Below are 21,998 nucleotides of genomic sequence, written 5' to 3'. Positions count from 1 at the left end.
TTAAGCCTCCTCTACTTATCTTTCAAGGTTCAGGTCAGACCTCCTTGCCCCCCAACCACTGAAGCCAGCCATAAGTAAACAGAGGCTTAGACTCCCAAATGGAAATGCAATTCCAGAAAATATAAGAGCTCTCCACTGTGGAATAATGAGCTATAAGCCAGGAAGCTTCTGCTTTCAAGACAAGTGAAATAATAACAATAACCACAGTGGCTGCCAGACACTGTAAACATGTAATCAGCAATTCTTACAACATCTCTGCAAGTCAGGCCGAAAGCTAAGTCTTCCGCCCGAGTTCACACAGCTGGTTCCTGGCAGACCAGAAATGTAAACCCAAACCCACTTGACTCCAAAGCACAGAACAAGAAACACAGAGAATGACTTAAAATATTCTAAACATACTACTGACACTAATGAAGATATGTAGCATTTTCTAATCCCCTGTTAAATATTTAAAACCCTAAAATGTGCAAGTAGTAAAAACTCCACCTACAATGCAGGAGACACAGGAGGCATGGGTTTGATCTCTGGGTCAGGAAGCTCCCCTGGAGGAGGAAATGGCACCTTACTCCTGTATTCTTGCCTGGAGAATCTCCTAGACAGAGGAGCCTGGCGGGCTACAGTCCATGGAGTCACAAAGAATTGGACACAACTGAGCACGCATCTGGAGACAAAATGTGCAAAGATCTCTGTTAGATACTGTGTGGAAGAGAAAGAGGCATAAAATATAGTTCCTTGCCCTCAGAGAATACATAGTCCAATCAGTAAAAAACGCTTGCCACAAACATTAGGTGAGACTCTGGCTTAGGCACAGATTGTATGTGCATGTGTTAGTTGCTCAGTTGTGTCCAACTCTCTGTGACCCCGTGGACTGTAGCTCTCGAGGCTCCTCTGTCCATGGAACTCTCTAGACAAGAACACTGGAGTGGGTTGCCATTTCCTTCTCCAGGGGATCTTCCCGACCCAGGAAGCCCTGAGATTTGCGCAGGGCTGCAGGAAAAGAGGAGTTGGGGCTGCTGAAGTGTTGTTCCTAGTATGCATCATATGTGATTCGGAAAGAAATGATTACATTTGCTTGTGCTTTTTGTGACTTGCTTCTTCCCTCAAAAGTTAGGTGCATATAAAACTCTAGACATTTGAAGGACACAGTTAATCAAGGTTTTTACTTTTCATTAAAACTACTAGAAATAATATTTTACCCTATTTTTGGAATTTTTTGAGAATCCCAGAGTAACTCTTGAAATAACTGTCTGGCTTAGTGTAGAGCTCAGAGAGAAGATGTGGGCCCCTGGAGGAGCTCTGGGGTCTGTGGCAGAGTGACTTCTCATCGGGTACCTTGGGCAATGTACCAGGGCCATGTTTAATCTCTAATCTCACCCCCAGGAAGATTTCCTCACTCCTGGACACCGTACCTCTAGCACGCCCTTCTGGTTTAGCTTTACCCGGGGCCCCACGCTCATGAGTCCCAGACATGACCTCTCCCAGGCCCTCCTACCTCCCTGCCTGTGTCCTCTGCCTGCCTGCGGGTCTCCTCCCCAACGCCAATGCAGGTCCCTCTGTCTGACATTCCTGATCTGCTCCCCAGGCAGCAGCTAGCTCCTTCCTCATCTCATTTGCATATTTCTTTTCATCTGTTTACTCATAAACATAGACAGTATATTAAAAAGACATCACTTCGCTGACAAAGGTCCATCTAGTCAAGGCTATGGCTTCTCCAGTAGTCATGTATGGATGTGACAGTTGGACTATAAAGAAAGCTGAGTGCCAAAGAATTGATGCTTTTGAACTATGGTGTTGGAGAACACTCTTGAGAGTCTCTTGGACTGCAAGGAGATCCAACCAGTCCATCCTAAAGGAAATCAGTCCTGGGTGTTCACTGGAAAGACTGATACTGAAGCTGAAGCTCCAATACTTTGGCCACCTGATGTGAAGAGCTGACTCATTGGAAAAGACTCTGATACTGGGAAACATTGAAGGCAAGAGTAAAGGGGGGCGACAGAGTATGAGATGGTTGGATGGCATCATCGACTCAGTGGACATGAATTAGAGTAAACTCCAGAAGACAGTGAAAGACAGGGAAGCCTGGCATGCTGTAGTCCATGGAGTCACAAAGAGTTGGACATAACTGAGCAACTGAACAACAGATCTATGCAGTGGTCAATGTGTCTGATAACGAATTTGTTCATCTTTTTGTCAGTCATTTTAAAAAGTGCCTAATATGCCCTTGAGGCCACAAAGAGGAGTCAGACGTGGTATTTCTCCCCTCACCAAAAGCTCACAGTCTAGTGTTCTATACACAGAATATGTGATAAACACAGATAGACATATGGACAAGGTTATCTGGCAGCGCAAAAGGAAGGAGACAGGGTCTTCCTGGGGGGCCATGGAGGACAACCAAGAGGGACTTTTCTAGTTAGAGTGAGATGGGCTCTGGGGAGAGGCCTTCCAGGCAGGCAGATGGGCCATCTCAAGCCAAGGCAGGAGTGTCCCCGTGTGCTCAAAGAATGGGGTCTGGCGTCTGGGATATAAGGCTGGGACCTGAGCAAAAGACAAAAGAGGAGATATCGATAAATCTGAAATCTAGTCTGCCTCACTAAGCTTTCTAATGAAGAACTGTCAATGACAATAAATTAGGAAAGTTTAGAGAAATACTACAGTAATAAATTCCCTCCAATCTTATTTGACAGCATAAAAAGCGCACATATTAATAAACAAAACGCTCATTAATCAGCAGATCAGTCAACGCTGCGCTCAGCGCAGCTGATTCAGAAAGAGCATCCCTGGAAGCCCGAACGTCTGGTATTTCACGCTGATCTGTTTGCTGCTCTCGGCTAGGCCTGCCAGGGACCTGTCTTTGTTTATCTGCTGAATGTCGGCCGGGATGCAAAACAGCTGTGCAGAAAATGCCTGTGGTGTTCACCCAAGCGGGGCAGTGGCCAGGGGACCTCGAACGCCGCCCCCATCTCTCTCTCCCGGGGGCTGAGCTGAGGGCTGGCGTGGACCGGCTGCCAAACACCTGCTGGCAGCGCCACCGGGCGGAAGAGAAGCAGAGCCGGCAGGGGTGGGAGGAGGCAGGTGCGCTGAGACGCAGTTTGACGTTGGGAATGGGGTTGGACAGCCACGGAGCAGGCGGGAGAGAAGCCGAGCGAGGCGCCGGGAGCACGCGGTGAGGCGGAGGAGGGCGGAAACCCGACGCCGGTGAGTCATCAGCGGGACGGAGTCCGAGCGCTGAGCGGGCCCCTCGCTGGTCACGGACGGGCCGTCATCTGACACCAGCGACCAGCCCTCCAACACCGGGGCCAGCGGCTGCCCTCAGGTTCCAGGCTGGCTTTGGTGAAGGAAATCCATCTCAACTCCTCCTCGCCCGCATTTCTGACGGCCTGCTGGTCTCGGAGCCCTGGCTCTGCCGCTGGATTTCCGCAGCAGGCCGATCCCGGGAGGGGGTGTTCTCTGCAAGACCTCTGACCCAGGCTGACTCACCGCCGCCGGAGGGAGCGGGGCTGGGACTGGTCCCCGGGCCACCTGGCCTGGCGCGTCTCCACGGGCTCAGCCACCCCCAGGCGCACCAGGACGGTGGGCACAGCTGCGCAGGCCCAGGGCTGACGCTCCCGGACCCCGAGGACCCTCTGAGGACAGGTGGAAGGAGGCGGGTATGGCACCAGTCACGTGATGGCTTCCATGAGCCATCAGACACTGCTTGGGAAACAAATCATTCACGGAGATCGTCCAACAAACATCATCTGAATGAATAATCTGTCTGCTCAGCTATCACAGGAAACACACAGTTTCCTTCATCACCTGACTCATCTAATTGCTGTCTGACATCTGTTCATTGACTATTAGAAAAAGGGAAAAAAAAAAAAATATATATATATATATATATATATATATATATATATATATAGCTTTTTCCAATTAACCCAAACCTGGGAAAGACCTTGACAGTCCTGCAGTGAATGCTTTGCTACTCAAGAATGTGGTCAGGGCAGGCACCTTCTGCATTCCCTGGGAACCTGTGAGAAATGCAGAAAATCCACCCACTGTAGACCCAATGGGGGTTTCCCTGGTGGCTCAGACAGTAAAGAATCTGCCTGCAATCCAGAAGACCTGGGTTCGATCCCTGGATTGGGAAGATCCTGTGGAGAAGGAATGGCAATCCACTCCAGTGTTTGTGCCTGGAGAATCCCACAGACTGAAGAATCTGTTGGGCTACAGTCCATGGGGTCAAAAATTCAGACATGACTGAAGTGACAGAGCAGGCACTAGACCCGATGAATTAGAATCTTTATGTAACAAGATTCCTAGGTGATGTGTGTGCAAATTTAAGTTCAAAAAGCACCACTCTACTTCATAACTCTCCATTTTTACTTTCAATGGTCTGATTTTTTTTTTTTAAAGACCTCCAGGAAAACACTCCCCATAGTCCCTACACTTAGGCAATTCTGTGTTTATTTCATTCCAGTAAGAATTTTGAAGGTATTTTATTCTTAACTTCAGTGGCCATTCTGATCAACCACTTACATTAAGCTCATAAATGAAGGGCAACCCCCACCTGTCGTCTTGAGCCTTCCTTTCCTTTTAGAGAGATTCTCTGGGTGACTTTCTGGTGGCTGTGCTATAGGAAATGGCAACTCATTCCAGTATTCTTGCTTGGAAAATCCCATGGACAGAGGAGCCTGGTGGGCTACAGTCCATGGGGTCACAGAGAGTCAGACACGACTGAGCAGCTAAACCACAGCAAGGTCCTTGCTGAGCATGTCCAGTGAGCACCACTCACCCCGTCACCCACAGAGAGGGCACCGGAGTCTGCCGAGCACTGGGTCGTCGCCACCGCCCAGGGCGTCTGCCTCAGGGCTGGAAAACTCAAACGTCTTCCTGAACCAGGCAAGTAAACAGGAGCTGGCTTCAAGGCCTCTTTGGAGTCATGCCTGCCCACCCCAAAGCTAATCAAATCCAGACATTTCTGAGATGTGCATTGACTTACAGGAACTCTGCTAACAGAAGTCTGCCCATGGCTACCAGGCGGACGCCCCTGGTCTGCGAGCTCCTCAGAGGCTGAGCCCCTGGTGGACGCCAGCTCGGCTGGCTAACAGAACCACAAAGGGAGGTTTGAAGATCGTGGCTCTAATCACGAGAGCAGTGTTCCTAGGAACGAAGAGTGGCTGGCCCAGGGGGCTCATTGCCCAACTTCGCTGGGAGCCTCTACTGCTGAGGAAGTTCTGGAAATGCGACCACGCTCAGGCCCGCGGCGGGCCGGGGAAGCAGACCCCGCACAGGGTGCTGGCAGGTGTGGGGGCTCCCCCGCCCAGGCTCCCCCACCTGCTGGCTCCGGGAGCACGGCCGCCACGTCTGTTTGGCCAAAGCCCCGCGCGCGGACGCCTGGCTTTAAGGGCCCGCGCCGGACGGGCAGGGCCTCCCGCTGGGCCCCGTATCAGTTACACTCTGCTGTGCCTTTCAGTCGAAGTGTCAACAATCTGGATACTCCCCCATCCTCCTAGAGATATTTTTAGAACAAACAAACAACTGACATATTTAGCGGCAATAAATCACCCTGAGAAACCCCGGTTTGGCTCATTTTTTGCTCCCATTTTAGCTACTAATCTCAACTCCGATGAGGGTCCTGGAACCTCAGCTGGAAATGCTGGGGGCAGGCTGAGCGAGAACACGTGCGCATCACGCCACCCAGAACTGGGAGAGCCGCTCCTGCGAGTGACGTGCTCGCGACGGGAGCGGTGTCCTTCAGTGCCATCCTCAGAGCAGCGGTCAGGACGGCCTCCCGGGCACCGTCTGCCCGGGTGGAACCGCGGCGGAGGGGGTGCAGAGACGCAGGAGGCCCAGAAGCCGCCCTGGGGCTGGGGAGCGAGTCGGTGAGCAACGGTCTGGGGCCCGGAGAGCCGTCTGCTACGGAAAGACGCGCACAGGAAAAACTGGAAAGCACCCTTTCCCATGTAACTACCCCAGCTCTAAAATTAAAGACTTCATTCTCTCTGAACCACAACCACCACTGATTGCCTCTAACACCGGGCGGGCGAACCTAGAGCCGATCCGCCCATCGCCGGCGGTGGAGCACGGAGTCGGAGCCCCGGGGCCACCAGAGGGGTCCCTTCATCTTTACTTGTGACTCAGCTGCCACGGCAGAGGTCTCCCCGTGGCCCCACATCTGAGGATGGGGGCCCCTGCAGGGATAAAGGCAGACACTGAAAGGACGGGGACCCTGCGATCACCCAGACCCAGAGGGAAGGGGGCTCGGCCCGCCGAGACACGGACTCACAGGAAGCCCTGAAGCTCTGTGCCGGACGCGCAGCGGCTCCACCCAGAGTCAGGACGGGAGCCAAGCGGGGGAGGCGCGCGGTGCCCGACGCGGGCTGGCGCTGCGGGAGCGGTGGAGCCGGCGCTCAGAGGCCGCGCGGGGCAGGGTCCTCGCACAGCGCTGCTCCCGTGACTCCGGGGCGCTTTGCCCTCACCCTCTCTCAGCACATCGGGAGGTATGGTTCGGCTCTGCTCATCCCCCAGGTGCCCAGGGAGGCCTGGGGCTGCGGCTCCCGAGCAGTACAGGTGGTGGTCCGTGTTCCGAGGCGCTCAGCGCGCCACAGTGGCCCCCGGGCCTCACGCTGTGAGCTGTGTGTGGGGACGGCCCCCTCGGCCTTGGCTCTGCGGGCACAGATCGGCAGAAAGCAGCCCCCCCAACACCATCCTTCACTGCCGCTGCTGTTCAGTTGCCAAATCGTGTCCAACTCTTTGCGACCCCATGGACTGCAGCACGCCAGGCCTCCCTGTCCATCACCAACTCTTAGAGTTTACCCAAGCTCATGTCCTGCCGGGAGCCGTTATGGGGGGGTCCCGCCCGTGACAAGGTCATGAAGAAAATACCCGGCAGGCAAGGCCGTCCGGGACCCCATCCGTGACGAGGTCACGAGGAAAGAACCTGACAGGCAAGGCCGTCTAGGATAAGGGACCCTCCAGGTTGGCCTCGGCCTCTACCCCACCCTGTATCCTCCCCACCTTTTCTGCTGTTGTTCTTGTTTGCCCTGCTGCGGATTCTTGTGTTGCCTGCCGAGAGCTGTCCTGCTCCTCTTTCACTAAATGAGGACCAACTTAAAACCCTAACTAATTAATCTCCTGGACGCTGGTACCCTATGAAGGGGCCAGAGATGAAGGAAATGCTTCAGTTCAAACATTTTGCTGGCATTCTGGCTTGTTTGATAAATGTGTGATCTCATTGCACAAAATGCTCTTGATTGTTCTAAACATCTTAAGCACAGTACGCTAACAAAAGAAACTATTAAGCATAGGCCCCTTCACAGGGTGAGAAAAGCTCCACAAATATGATAGCCACAAATGTGCCTAATAAAAAATACTTTAGATAGAGATTAGCTGGCGACTTCTTGCAGGTGGTTAACTTTTAGACTAAGAGCCTGTTTTGTGCCATATCTGCTGTTTTTGCAGTCCTTCGCATTTCTGTTCTGTAAAAAATGTAATCCTATCTAGTTCCCATAGAGATGATGCTTATTAGAAAGAAAATAGATTAATTATAAGAAAAACAGGGTCGGCTATTGAAGTTGCTTAAGTCATACCAGGTGCAAGCCATAAAATGTTAGCAGGCTTGAAGGCCAAATGATAAGAAAGACTCTTGTGAACAAAAAAGTATGTGGGTGACATCCAGTTTCTGTTGAAGGTCAAGTTGCTGTAACGTTTTGAGATGACCTGTGTGTAAACAATATGCACTTCCCCCAAAGATGTTGTTAAGGGTATAAAGGGGCCGTGCAAATGTAAACTTCAGACTTAGCCCCGAGCTTTGTCTCACTCTCTCTCTCATTCGCCGACGCCGTTCATCCTGAGGGTTCCCCTGGATCCTGCTGGTGCTGGACCCCGGCAATGTCCATTGAGTCAGTGATGCCCTCTAACCATCTCATCCTCTGTCCTCCCCTTCTCCTCCTGCCTTCCGTCTTTCCCAGCATCAGGTCTTTTCCAATGAGTCAGTTGTTCGCATCAGGTGGCCAAAGTATCAGGAGCTTCAGTTTCAGCATCAGTCCTTCCAGTGAATTTTTTTTTTCTTTTTTTTTTCCAGTGAATATTCAGGGTTGGTCTCCTTTAAGATGGACTGGTTTGATCTCCTTGCAGTCCAAGGGACTCTCAAGAGTCTTCTTCAGCACCACAGTTCAAAGGCATCAGTTCTTTGGCGTTCAGCCTTCTTTACAGTCCAAGTCTCACATATAACACTAATCATACAGTACTTGTCCTTTTGTGACTGATTTATTTTAATAGCATAACATCCTCAAGTTTCATCCATGTTGTGGCATATTTCATAGCATATTTCAGATTTCCTCCTTTTTTTTTTTTTTTTTTTAGAATTTCCTTCCTTTTTGAAAACTGAATCATATTCCATTGTATATGGAGCACATTTTGCTTATCTATCCATTCATCCATGGACACTTGGGTGATTTCTACCTTTTGGGTCTTATGAATAGTGCTATTATGAACATGAGTGTAAAACCTCTGTTCCTTCTTTCAATTCTTTTGAGTATTTACCCAGAAGTAGAATTGCTGGATCATACAATAATCTATTTTTATTATTTTGAGGAACTGCCATACTATTTTCCACAGCAGCTGCACATTTTACATTCCCACCAGCAGAGCACAAGAGTTCTGGCTTCTCCACACCCTCTCCAACACTTGTTTCTATCTGCTGTTGTTGTTGTTTTTTTAAATAATAGCCATCCTAATGGCATCTCATTGTGGTTTTGATTTGCTTTCCCTAATGATTAGTGATGCTAAGAATATTTCCATGGGCTCATTGGCCACTTGAATATCTGCTTTGGAGAAAGGTCTATTCAAGTCCTTTGTTCTTTTTTTTTTTTTTTTTTTTTGAGTTTTTGTTGTCGTTATGGAAGTCTGATTTTAAGCAGGCTACTGCAGCACTGATTCTGCTCCACTTTGATCTGTGGTATCTTTTAGGCAGCCACCCACTACCCTTTGTGCAAAGGTCCCCCAGCTTGTATCTGAAGAAGGGGCATCATCAGTTACTGAAGGGTAACAGTGAGTTACCGTGCACTCATCCCTCCCAGACGTCCTTCCATGGGTCATTTCTCCAGTTTAACAGGATCAACAGCCTCTTTCCTTGTGTTCCAACTTTCCATCAAATACAGATTTAATGGACATGTTCATTACCCCATCACTCAGCTCAGACATAAAAATAGCCCATAACACCTGGCCTCTCAGTAATCACTACCTCAAAACATTACTCAATATGATATTTCAACTTAAAACTGAGTTTCTCTGAGAGTGTGTGTGAAGTGAGACAGAGTGAGAAGGCGTAGTCTTACTTGCCAAGTAATGACTTGTTTTAAACCAGATATATACTCCACTCAAGAAAAGGATGGTCTTCATCATGTTTTTTGGTTTGTTGAAGAGATTAACAGAAGAGAGAGGGTGAAGTCCTGCTCACAGGGATTGCTGGCTTGGAGGGAACATGAGCCGTCTTTGTTGTCCGTGGCAGCCTCTCCTGCACCTCCCACGGCAACTGGAATGTGCGGGGAGTGCAGAGTCTCCCAGGCACAAGCACAGAGGCTGAGGCCAGGCTGCCTGCGCTCAAAGCTCGACTCTGACACCGAGAAGATGCATTATCTCGGACAAACCACTTAACCCCTCTGTGCCTTATCTGCAAAATGAGGATGATAATACTACCAACCTCTGGTATTCTTGTGATGATTGAAGTAGTTTCAAGTGTGTGAAGTACTCATAGGCGTTGCCTGTATACCAAATGGGCTTCCCAGGTGGTGCTAGAACCTGCTGGCCAATGTAGGAGACATAAGTGACACAGGTTTGATGCCTGGGAAGATCCCCTGGAGGGGGAAAAGGCAACCCACTCCAGTATTCCTGCCTGGAGGATCCCACGGACAGAGGAGCCTGGTGGAGACATACAACTGAGCAACTGAGCACGCACGCCCGTGTACAGAGCAGTGATGGCCGGAGATCATCACTGCTGAATCAGTGCACAAAGGGGTGAGTGAGTGGAAGTTATATACGTTTCCATACAGCTAGTTCCTACTGGTGTAAAAAGAAACATGATTATCTGACAAAATCCGCTTCCATATGTATGAGAGTAGACCACGTGCAGAAGAAGAGCTTGTCTTTCAAGCTGGGCACTTGAGGATTATCTTAACATCTGACGTATCAAAGCCATGGATCAGAAAACACCATAAGGGCCCCTACTGTACTTTTACCTTTGACTGGTTTCAAGGGCTGCTTTCTGTGCTTTGGGTAACATGTGATGGCTTCTTATGTGTGCTGCTGATTTGATGACGGCTCTGAGAGCCTGGGAATAAGGGCCTTCGTGTGCTCTGTAAGTTCAGATTGACTGAAAATCTGTAATTAGGAAAGCTGTATAATCACAACTTGTGTCAGGACAAGAAACTATACCTGGGAGTGGCTGGGTACAGTTAGAAGCCATCAGAAGGCTGGGCTGAATTAGAATAAAACTCAGTTACATTAAAGTTCTCAAATCCGCCATTGGCACAATACTCTCTGGTATATTTTCCAAAGACAAAAGTAACAGACTGTCAGCTCTCACTGCGACATTTTATCTAAAAATGAATAATCCCAGGCAGAAGCACAAAGTCTGCGAGGGCCTGACCACACCCTGGTCAGGCTGTCTTCAGAAGAGAGAAGTGTTTCCAACATCAGCTGGCATCGACTTCTACATTCTTGGACCAATAAGGAAAATTACTAAGCAAAATATATTAATCAGTTAGGAAATCTTTGCCAAGCTGTATTTTAAAAGAACAACAGGGGCTCTTGTACCAAGTACAAAAGACAGTGAATCTATCAGAATCAATGAACACAATATAAAAATGTGTATTTGGTTAAATTTTTTTTTCAGGAAAAACGTACAGTGTGTTAGAGACTTTTAATATATAATCAGCAAATGCTAATTTTCCATCCTTTTCTTTAGGCATTTAATAGTTAAAGGCTTTGAGAAAACAAGTTTTCAACAGAAGAAAAAGGCAGTATTAGAGAAACAAACAAAGAAGACAAGACACATACAGAAACGGCAGACATACATCCAACCATCTTTGATTATATTAAATGTGAAAGGGACAAATACTTAAGACAAAAGGCAGAACTTACCTGACTAAATAGAAAAGCAAAATCCTAAACTAAAAAAACCTAAGAAAACTAAACAAAACCCCAGCTATAGAAGAAGAAATACTGGAAGAAATGATGCCTGAGAATTTTCTACGAACAATAAACGACACAGAGGAGACCAGTTCACAGCTGAGAAGTCCCGAGCAGGACTCCCTCCTAGCTGCATCACGGTGAAAGCGCCGTGCGTCAGCAACGACGGTCATGACAGCAGACTGAAACATCTCGGGTGCGCTGAGGTCTACATTAGAACGCACCAAGGCTGAACTTCTCAACGCTGACAAAAGCAGCAGGATCACTCAGTTGTGAGGAAACACGAGCCTGGAATCATAGGTCTGGTTTGAAAATCTCCTTTGAGAGAAAGGCCAGACACAGTTTTGCACACAGGCTGAGAGCTTGCCAGCCACAGACCCTCAGTAAAACCTCCAGGGTCATCACTGAACCACAACAATCAAAACAGAATATTTCGTTTCCAAATTAGTAAGGAAAAATATGTAATAAAAACATAACCGATCTACAAGAGGGTGGGAGAGGATTAGATATGAAAAAAGATCAGGACAAATAGAAAACACAATTAATACAAATATGTCACTATTTACAGTAAATGGAATTGAACTAGATGGTCCAGATACACTGTCAGCCTGAGTTTAAAAGAAATAGCTATATGTAATGAGTTCTGAGTGCCTCTACAATATAAGAATATAAGAAGTTCAAAGTTAGAATGGAAAAAGATATTCCAAGTACACACACACAAATTGTATGTGTGTGCATATGTGCGTGTGTGTGTATATATATATATATATGGATATTTCTAAGTGGATGTATGGTGAAAATAATTATGCAATTTCTTACATATTGATAGAAGGTAGAATTTACAAGGAACACATAGCAATTTCTGTGGCTTCCCCGGTGGTTCAGGTGGTAAAGAATCTGCCTGCAATGCAGGGGACCTGGGTTCAATCCTTGGGTCGGGAAGATCCCCAGGAGAAGAGAATGGCTACCCCCTCCAGTATTCTTGCCTGGAGAATTCCACAGACAGAGGAGGCTGGTGGGCTACAGTCCAGGGGGTCACAAAGAGCTGGACAGAACTGAACCACTAACACACGTAGCAATTTAAAATTTAAGCGTACCTCAGAAAACAGCTTTAAAATATATAAAACAAAAATTGCTATAACTATGTGGTGAAATAGTACAATCTACCATCAGAGTTAGTTTTAACATACCTCTGCTCAATAACTGATAGATGAAGTAGACAAAATAATATTAATAAGAATAAGTAAGATCTGAAAAACATAGTTGACAGCTCAACCTTATATATAAAAGTAAAATTTATCCCCAAAGGCAAGAAACAGTCTTTTCAAGCACACGTGAAATATTTATCAGAAGTGACCACATGCTGGGCCATAATATAAGTCTTAACAAATTTCAAATGTATATAGATTAGTCTCTGAACACAATTCAATGAAGTTAAAAGACCATTGACAAAAGATAAGTTAAAAAACCCATGTATTTGATAATCATAAAACATAGTTCTAAAATAATGTCAAAAAAGAATAATGGAAATTTAAAAATATTTAGAACTAAACAGTAACAAAACTTTCACATATCAAAACTTGTAGTTTGTAGCTAAATTAGTACTTAGTGAAATATTTTATCTTAAATGCTTATGTCAGAAAATAAGAAAGGGGGATTTCCTTGCAGAGGGTAGAATTCTGCACTCTCACTGTCAAGGGCTTGGGTTCAATCCCTGGCCAGGGAACTGGGATCCTGCAGCAGCATGGCCAGAAAGGTCAACAGAAAATACGAAAGGGAAAGACCTTTCTTATGTGAGCTAGACATCCAACTGAAGAGTTAAGAAAGAAGACCAGCTAAAACAGAACAGAACAGATTGTAAGAAAACAGGAGAAAAGAAATAACAGAAATAAGGATAGAAAGTCATAAAAGAGAAAGCAAATATATAGTTGAGATGATTAAAACAAAAACAAAAAACCACTGGTTCTTTGAAAAGATCAATGTTCCAAACAGGTTCCTGGCAAGATTGTTCAAGAAAAAAAAAAGCATATCAAACAGTATTAAAAAGACTTAACCACAAATGCTGTATGACAGTAAATAGTTTTAAAACATTATAAATAATTCTTTCAGTCATGTAAGAATGTTCAAACTACTGCACAATTGCACTCATCTCACATGCTAGCAAAGTAATGCTCAAAATTCTCCAAGCCAGGCTTCAACAGTACACAAACTGTTAACTTCCAGATGTTCAAGCCGGATTTAGAAAAGGCAGAGGAACCAGAGATCAAATTGCCAGCATACGCTGGATCATAGAAAAAGCAAGAGAATTTCAGAAAAACATCTACTGCTGCTTCATTGACTATGCTAAAGTCTTTGACTGTGTGGATCACAACAAACTGTGGAAAATTCTTCAAGAGATGGGAATACCAGACCACCTGACCTGTCTCCTGAGAAATCTGTATGCAGGTCAGGAAGCAACAGTTAGAACCAGACATAGAGCAACGGACTGGTTCCAATCTGGTCAAGAAGTACATCAAGGCTGTATACTGTCACCCTTATATGCAGACTACATCAAGCGAAATGCCGGGTTGGAGGAAGCACAAGCTGGGAGAAATATCAATAACCTCAGATATGCAGATGACACCATCTTTATGGCAGAAAGTGAAGAGGAACTAAACAGCCTCTATATGAAGGTGAAAGAGAAGAGTGAAAAAGCTGGCTTAAAATTGAACATTCAAAAAACTAAGGTCATGGCATCCGGTCCCATCACTTCATGGCAGATAGATGGGGAAATAATGAAAACAGTGACAGACTTTCTTTTCTTGGGCTCCAAAATCACTGTGGGTGATGACTGCAGCCATGAAATTAAAAGACACTTACTCCTCAGAAGAAAAGCTGTGACAAACTTAGACACCATATTAAAAAGCAGAAACATTAATTTGTCGGGAAAGGTCTGCATACTCAAAGCTATGGTTTTTCCAGTATTCATGTATGGATGTGAGAGCTGGACCTTGAACTGTGGTGCTGGAGGAGACTCTTGAGAGTCCCTGGACTGCAAGGAGATCCAACCAGTCAATCCTAAAGGAAATCAGTCCTGAATATTCATTGGAAGGACTGATACTGAAGCTGAAGCGCCAAAACTTTGGTCATCTAATGTGAAGAACCGACTCATTAGAAAAGACCCTGATGCTGGGAAAAATTGAAGGCAGGAAGAGAAGGGGACGACAGAGGATGAGATGGTTGGATGACATCAGTAGGACATGAGTTTGAGCAAGCTCCAGGAGACGGTGAAGAACAGGGAAGCCTGGCCTGCTGCAGGCCGTGGGGTTGCAAAGAGTTGGACATGATAGAGAAACTGAGCAACAACAAATAAATAACTCTATGCCAATAAAATTTAGAATTTAGAGTAAATGGACAAATTCTTAAAATACATATAGTATATTAAACATAGATTAATAAAATAAGAAGTAGAAAACCTCAATATCCTTTAATCATTTAAAAAAAATATCAGAAGTTCTTCCATGGACAAAAGACCAGTCCCAGATGGTTTTACAGGCAAATTTTACCAAAACTTATTATTCTAGGAACAAATAATTTTAATCTTACACAAAGATTCCAAAACACACAAAAAAGAACTACTGCAACTCATTTTATGAGGCTGGCCTAATTTTGATGCCAAAACCTGACAAGGATATAATGAGAAAGAAAAACCATAATCTATTTCATACATGAACATAAATGTTCTTTAGAAAATGAATAAACAGAATCCATTAAAAAGCTAATAGATTACGATCAAGTTGGGCTTACTCCAAGAATGCAAGGTTAATTTAACATTTAAAAATATCAATTAATATAACATTCACAGATTAAAAGAGTAAAATTATATAATAATCATATTAATAAATACAGAAAAAGCATTTGATAAAATTTAATATCAATTTATGATTAAAGAAACAAACTCTTACCAAGCCTTCTTGGAAGAAAGAAATTTTCTTATCCTCTTAAATAGAGGTACAAGGAGAAAAGCATGGAATTTTTTTCAGGCAACTAGGAATAAATCTAGTAAACACTGGCAAAATGTTTATAAAGAAAATTATAATGCTTCATTTAAAAAGTATTTTTAAAGGTCTAAATAGTTAGAGATACCTAATTTTCCCCCAACCAAGCATTACTCTAATAAGAGTAAATGTATTGGGTTGACCAGAAAATTGTTTGGGTTTTTCCGTAGCTGGTACAAAAAAACCTGAACAAACTTTTTGGCCAATCCAATAATTCCAGTCAAAATCTCAGCAGGTTTTTTTTGGTGGAACTTGAAAAGCAAATTTGAACATTTATCTGAAGGCTCAAAGGCCTGAGGACAGCCAGGACACCCTAACAGCGAGTTACGGGTGGACCGACCTCATGGATAATAACGTGGTGAGAAGGATGCTAGAGCAGCAGTCACACAGAACCGTGGGACCAGGTGGGAAGCTCACGGTCAGCTCCTCCCACGGCCAGACGTTTGTTTTAAGACCAGATCAGCCCTGGGGAGAAACAGGGGAAGGAGCCTTTTCAATATGTGATGCCGGACACCTGGGTATCCACATGGGAAAATGACCCTGGGTCCTTTATATGCCCATACACAAAGCGGTCAGTTCCAGATGGACTCTAGCTTCAGGGGTGAAAGACAACCCCAGAGAGCTTCAGAAGATAACAAGAAAGGCTTCTTAAACCAGACACAGAACTACTGTCCTCGGATAGGACTGATTCAACTATAGCTTAAGAACTTCTGTTCCTCAAAGGATCCCACTAAGAGAAAGCAAAGACAGAACACAAATTGGGGGATTTTCACCACACATGTAGCCAACAAAAGCCTTCTGAACTATAATGCATGAAGAAATCTGACAAGTTAGTATGAAAGAGACAACCCAAGTAGAAAAGACTTCTACGTGTGCTTCATAAAAGAGAAAAGCTGAATGACCAATGAACAAAAAGGTGTTCAGCCTCATTAAGAATGAACAACACGCCACTTAAACTCACAATATGGTACCACGAACCAGCGCCCACCAAGCCTGAGGGTTGGGTTGGGAGCCACGCGGGCTCTTGGGCCCTGCTGGTGGAGAAGAGAATGGACACAACCACTTTGGAAAATGGCTTGGAATTATTTGGTAAAACAGAAGATACCCGCCTCCTATGGCCCAACAATTCCACTCCTAGGAGTCTACCTGACAAAATGCTTGCACACAGGCATCAGGAGAACCAAGTAAGGATATCTGTAGCAGCATGCTTCATAACAGTCAGAAACTGAAAACAGCCCAGGTACCCACTTATGTAGACTAGAAACAGAAATCTGGGAATATTTACACAATACAGTACCATTTGGATAAATGAACACACTGCTGCTCTATGCAAGAGGGATAACCTCAGAAACATAAAGTGAAGCAATGCAAAAAAGAATATGAATGCATTATTATTGAGTACAGTTCCATTAAAATTTTTTAAAATACACAAAACCAGAAATTTTTATTATTTAGGAATACCAACATCTGTGGTATAGAAACACAAAAGGCTGCTCAACATAGAATTCAGGGCAGCAGTTAACCTGGGCAGGCAGAGGCCGGGGTAGGAAAGCAGAGTGCATGGGAAATTCACAGGCAATGTTTAGGGTTTTTGTTACACAAGGAAGCATTTATACATAGGTTACTTGTATTTTTATTTTAAATAGATTTAATAAATAGTCTTTGCTTCTACTCAATATTTAATCATGTTAAAGGATTCCAAAATATCACATGTGAAGATGCTCTGTTAGTTGTAATAATATTTATAGGAATGCCTTTCAATTATTGAAACATCACCATGTACGAATGCCTTCGCCGCCCTGGCCGGGACAGCTGACTGCCCCTGGAGGAACAGCTGGTCTCTCCAGGGTTGCCTAACCACCCTAACTGTCAGCACCGAGATGAGAAAAGTTGGTGGTCAGGCTTCCCTGGTGGCTTGGAGGTAAACAATCCGCCTGCCAATGCAGGAGACATGGGTTCAACCCCTGGTCCGGGAAGATCCCACTTGCCGCAGAGCAACTAAGCCCGGGCTGCAGAGCTGTGAGCCCGCGACTGCCAAGCCGGCGCGCCGCCAGCACTGAAGCCCCCGCGCCCTGGAGCCCGTGCTCCGCGATGAGAGGCCCACGTTCCGCAGCATAGCGCAGCCGGGGACAGCCGTGAGCAGCGGAAGACCTAGCAGAGGCAGCGATAGCACAGAATAAACCGATTCTGTTACGAACGTATGGTTACGTGTCTTGAAGAAGCAGCTCAAGTTCCCTGGCTTAACGGGGACCAAGTGTGAAAGTCAAAGTGTTAGTTGCACAGCCGTATCCGACTGTCCAGGTTCCTCTGTCCGTGGGAGTCTCCAGGCAAGAACACTGCAGTGGGTAGTCATTCCCTTCTCCAGGGGATCTCCCCAACTCAGGGATCGAACCCAGGTCTCCTGCATCACAGGCAGATCCTTCACCATCTGAGCCACCAGGGGTTCCCCAGTGGGAACCAAAAAGCTCTGTAATTCTCTGCATCAGGCTGACACTAGTCAGTCAATTCTTGGTTCAACTGCCGGAGAGGCCTGACCCTAACAGCAGGAAGCGCTCTCATCTCCCCCTAGCAGGGGCTGAGGAAACATCCACTCCACCCCCAGGCTGGGGTAGGTCACAACTGTGGGGACACGAGACTCACGAGGCCATCCCAGGCTTCCCAGAGCCTGCAGCTCTGCGGGAGACGAGCTGGTCCCAGACAGACAGAGGACGCTCCAGGGCAGTCGGGACAGGTGCCTAGGGAGCCCTGTTGAGGCTGGTGTTGAAATGTTTTACCCAGGATGGGAAGAAACCATGGGACCCACCGACTACATCTGGCCCCCCGACTTTTAATAAAGTATTCTTGGGAAGAAGTTTCCCATCACAGAGAAAGAAATACAAATATTTAAAAAGCAAACAAGTCATCAGGGCTCTCAGTCCTGCTGCCATATGCTCTGCTTTTTTGAGCTCACAGCTTAACATTAAAATAACAGGCTCGCATTCCTCAAATATCTCTACTGCTGTTCCTTACTTCCACTACTTGAAAAGGCTGTCAGCTGCAGTCACTGGGAGGCATTACCATATTAGCCACCACTCTTTACTGCTCGCACTGCGGCGCGGCTATTAGTTTAATAAGCCTGCTCTTCTCTCAGATGACACCCCAGGCTGTCTACGCGAGACTTGTCTAGAGACTCGATTTCTAACAAAGGTGCCGAGGGTGGGAGGCAGGAGCGGCCACTTTATAAATATTGATGAGAGTAACGGAATTCAATCGCATCAGGCTAAACTTTACTGATGGGCCGCGCGCTTTTTAAAGTGCTTCAACCACTTTATGGTTCCATGGGCTAACCAGCCTTGGATAAAATCCAGATGTGTCCTCAGAGAGCAAAAGAGCAAACTTGAGACCTGCAAGAAGTCAAACACGGAGGCAAAACTCTTTAATTCACTCCGCATAAATAGCTGAACCTACAGAAGAAATCTCCAGTCAGAGGTTTCTTGGATTATAACGAGAGAATTTTCTCGATGGGGAGAAGAGAAATGCCCTTTTCATTTGAAGACAAAGAAATGTTTGTAATGGAAATGTGTGAACCAATTTTCCAAGGGGAGTTGCTGAAACGCACTAATTAAAACCACAGTGAGGGGAGGAGGCAGAGAAATAAAGCCAAGGCTGAGCCACTTAAAATTTGCAACATTTCTGAAAGCAGAGAGGGACAGCCCACCTTTCTTCCCCTGCCCCTGCCGCCCCCGCCGCTGCTGACCCTGCATTAGAGAATTAGAACCTGCCAGCCTGCAAGGCCGCTCACTGTTTCTGCCCACTGTGTACTGGTTACTAAGCTACTCCACCGAGGATAAGATGGGAAGCCAGCAACCCCAAAGACAATGTCCTTCCCAACAAAGCCTAATCACCACCAGGGATTCAGAGGGAAGAGGTGAAGATACGCAGACAATTCCAGCACACGGCATTCTGTAATGACATTTCTTAGCTTACATACAAATATTGTTGATTGATTTAAGGAATTCCGTTTCCAGGAGAATAAAACTAAGCACAAAGGGGTTGGGTATCCTGATCAAAGCCCTAAAATACAGTGATCACCTGGGATTCGTGTGAGTCCTTGGTGACGTAGGACAAACAAGCTATAAAGCAATAGTTCCCAAATTTTAGTCATTGGCGTTTCTTCAACGTAGCTTTTGCCATATCCACATATATTATATTAATATTTTCCTTTAAATTCACTTTAAAGCAACTCATTTAAAATTTTTTAGTCTCCCTCTGAGCAATCGTTTCTATGAAATCACACTTTGATATGCAGCTGTATTTTTTCTAATGTTCATTTAAAAATGCATAACTGTTAAAATGAAACAGTTCATCCATAATGCATTTCAAATCATCTTGTATACCTCAAGGGTACACACTGGAAAAAAAAAGGGATAAAGTGTTTCAACTCAGGTTGATTTGAGAAACTGTTTCTAAATATCATGAAAAAACAAGAGTAAAGAGGATTTTGTACTATTTACCACCAGGACGTCCATGAAGGTCTTGGATAAATTGAAGAGATAAATTTCACACCTTCTGTGTAAGGAAAAAACAAGTAAGTCCAGGATCACTTACATAAAATTTTCTGGATATTCACTCAGGGCCATGTCGATGATATTCAGAGCATCATGGTAATGCTTCTGCGCGGACAGCAGGAGGGCGAGGAGGTGCAGGGAGTTGGCATCATCGCCTTGAAGTTGAAGAGCTTGGCGGACGTACCCCAGGGCCTCTGGGATCTGGTTTAAAATAAAACCCAGAAGAATTCTCAGACACATGCACACACCCAACCACCATTTCAGTATTTGAAAGTCAAAGTTTCAGTCGCTTAGTTGTGTCCGACTCTTTGCGACCCCGTGGACTGTAGCCCGCCAGGCTCCTCTGTCCGTGAGATTCTCCAGGCAGGAAGACTGGAACTGGCAGCCATGCCCTCCTCCAGGGGATCTTCCCCACCCAGGGGTCGAACCCAGGTCTCACACACTGTAGGCGGATTCTATACCGTCTGAGCTTCCAGGGAAGCCTCTGATTCTCTGTAAATGTCAGTTGTTTCAGCACGTGTCACATTCAGATTTTAAGCCTTATTTACGGCTGCCCCAGGATATTAACCACAAATATGAAAACAGAGGCCCCCTTCAAGTGACAGAATGACTAATGAGGTGATACAAGAGACTGTTTCTCAGTATAACTGCCAATCCCAAATCTTTTCTATCTCCCTACATAAACAATTTCTCCCTTTCCCCACACAACTGGGTTACTTTTGATTATGCCTAAGATAATTTCACTCTAAATGCAGACATAACAAATTGCCAAAAGTTTTTAAACTGCCTTAGCTGAACAGTTTCCATTTTTTTTTCAGATAGCGCTGAAATGAAAGTACTTAGTAAGTTTCAAAACTTTAAACGGAGCTTTCCAAATGATCAGACACCTGTGATTATTTTCAAGTTCCTTTGTCTCTATCAGACATCAAGGAGATACTCAAACAAACAAACAAAAAACCCCCACACCTTTCCAGAGTACAATCCAAAATAACACCATCCAAGAAACAAATTGCGATGCCACACACAAAGCAGGTGTATCCAAATGTAAGTAGGACCAGATACAACTTTAACCTTTAAGATCCGATAGCTGTTCAAGACTTTCTTCAAAATCACCCAACACAAGGGTTGATAAAATGCATACATAACGGATATTTGAACACCAGAGTTTCCATATAGGTTCAATAGTATTCACCCACCAAGCAGGAGACCTGGATTCAATCCCTGGGTTGGGAAGATCCCCTGGAAGAGGAAATGGCAAGCCCCTCCAGTGTCCTTGCCTGGAGAATCCCATGGACAGAGGAGCCTGGTGGGCTACAGTCCACGGGGTCACAGAGTCGGACACGACTGGGCACGGCAGAAGCAGCAGTGGAGCGCGGGGCCTGGAGCCGGATTTCAGAGCAGGCTCTAGAGAGGCCTCCTTACAGCGCGGCCCAGGACGCCGCCTGCCCGCCCCCTCCGACCTCGGGCCTGGGCGGGACCCCTCTGCTCTCCTGCTTCCTCCCAACCCCCGGGATCTCACTCCTTAACAAGGAGCCATGACTTCCATCTGTCCCCACGTCTATCCATTTTCCTCTCTGAAGTTCCATTTTTGATAAATATAAGTTAAAAATGCTGGTTTAGAGTGGCTCTCTGCTTTTGAGCCCTAGAATCCCAGCTATCACAGTGGGGACCTATCATATCACGGGCAGTGAGGGGAGGGTCTGCAATCCAGAGAGGAGACGTGCCTTGGGCAGGTCCTTCAGCCCCGTGCTGAGACCAGAGCTGCTCGACATCCAGTTCCTCCCTGACCCCTCCTTCGGGCCAGACGGCAACAGCTCTGTGGATAGGGGGGCTTCCTTGTGGCTCAGCCACAAGGCAGAATCTGCCTGCAATGCAGGAGACCCCGGTTCGATTCCTGGGTCAGGAATATCCACTGGAGAAGGGACAGGCTACCCACTCCAGTATTCTGGGGTTTCCCTGGTGGCTCAGCTGGTAAAGAATCCGCCTGCAATGCAGGAGACCTGGGTTTGGTCCTTGGGTTGGGAAGATCCCCTGGAGAAGGGAACGGCTATCCACTCCAGTATTCTGGCCTGGAGAATTCCATGGACTGTGTAGTCCCTGGGGTCACAAAGAGTCAGACACGCCTGAGCGCCTTTTGCTTTCACTAAGGATGAGGGCCCCTCCCCCGTTGCCCACCTTGCCTGGGGGGCAGGCACACAGCTCAGTGTCCTGCGGGGGTGGGGGGGGGGGGCCCTCCGGAGGC

General features: G+C 46.2%; 1 protein-coding gene across 7 annotated transcripts in view; it reads right to left on the bottom strand.

The window, feature by feature from the left end:
* TTC7B (tetratricopeptide repeat domain 7B) overlaps positions 1-21,998 on the bottom strand; it is a 265,869-nt gene that overhangs the window by 64,919 nt on the left and 178,952 nt on the right. For all 7 annotated transcript variants that reach the window (XM_061156423.1, XM_061156424.1, XM_061156421.1 and 4 more), the window contains exon 15: positions 19,797-19,957. In XM_061156423.1, the coding sequence (XP_061012406.1) occupies positions 19,797-19,957 (161 nt within the window). The remainder of the gene's footprint in view (positions 1-19,796; positions 19,958-21,998) is intronic.

This window comes from Dama dama, chromosome 12 (assembly GCF_033118175.1).
Source record: "Dama dama isolate Ldn47 chromosome 12, ASM3311817v1, whole genome shotgun sequence".
NCBI classification, from domain to species: domain Eukaryota; kingdom Metazoa; phylum Chordata; class Mammalia; order Artiodactyla; family Cervidae; genus Dama; species Dama dama.
The sequence above is the reverse complement of the archived record's forward strand: the minus strand, read 5'-3'. Positions and strand labels throughout refer to the sequence as shown.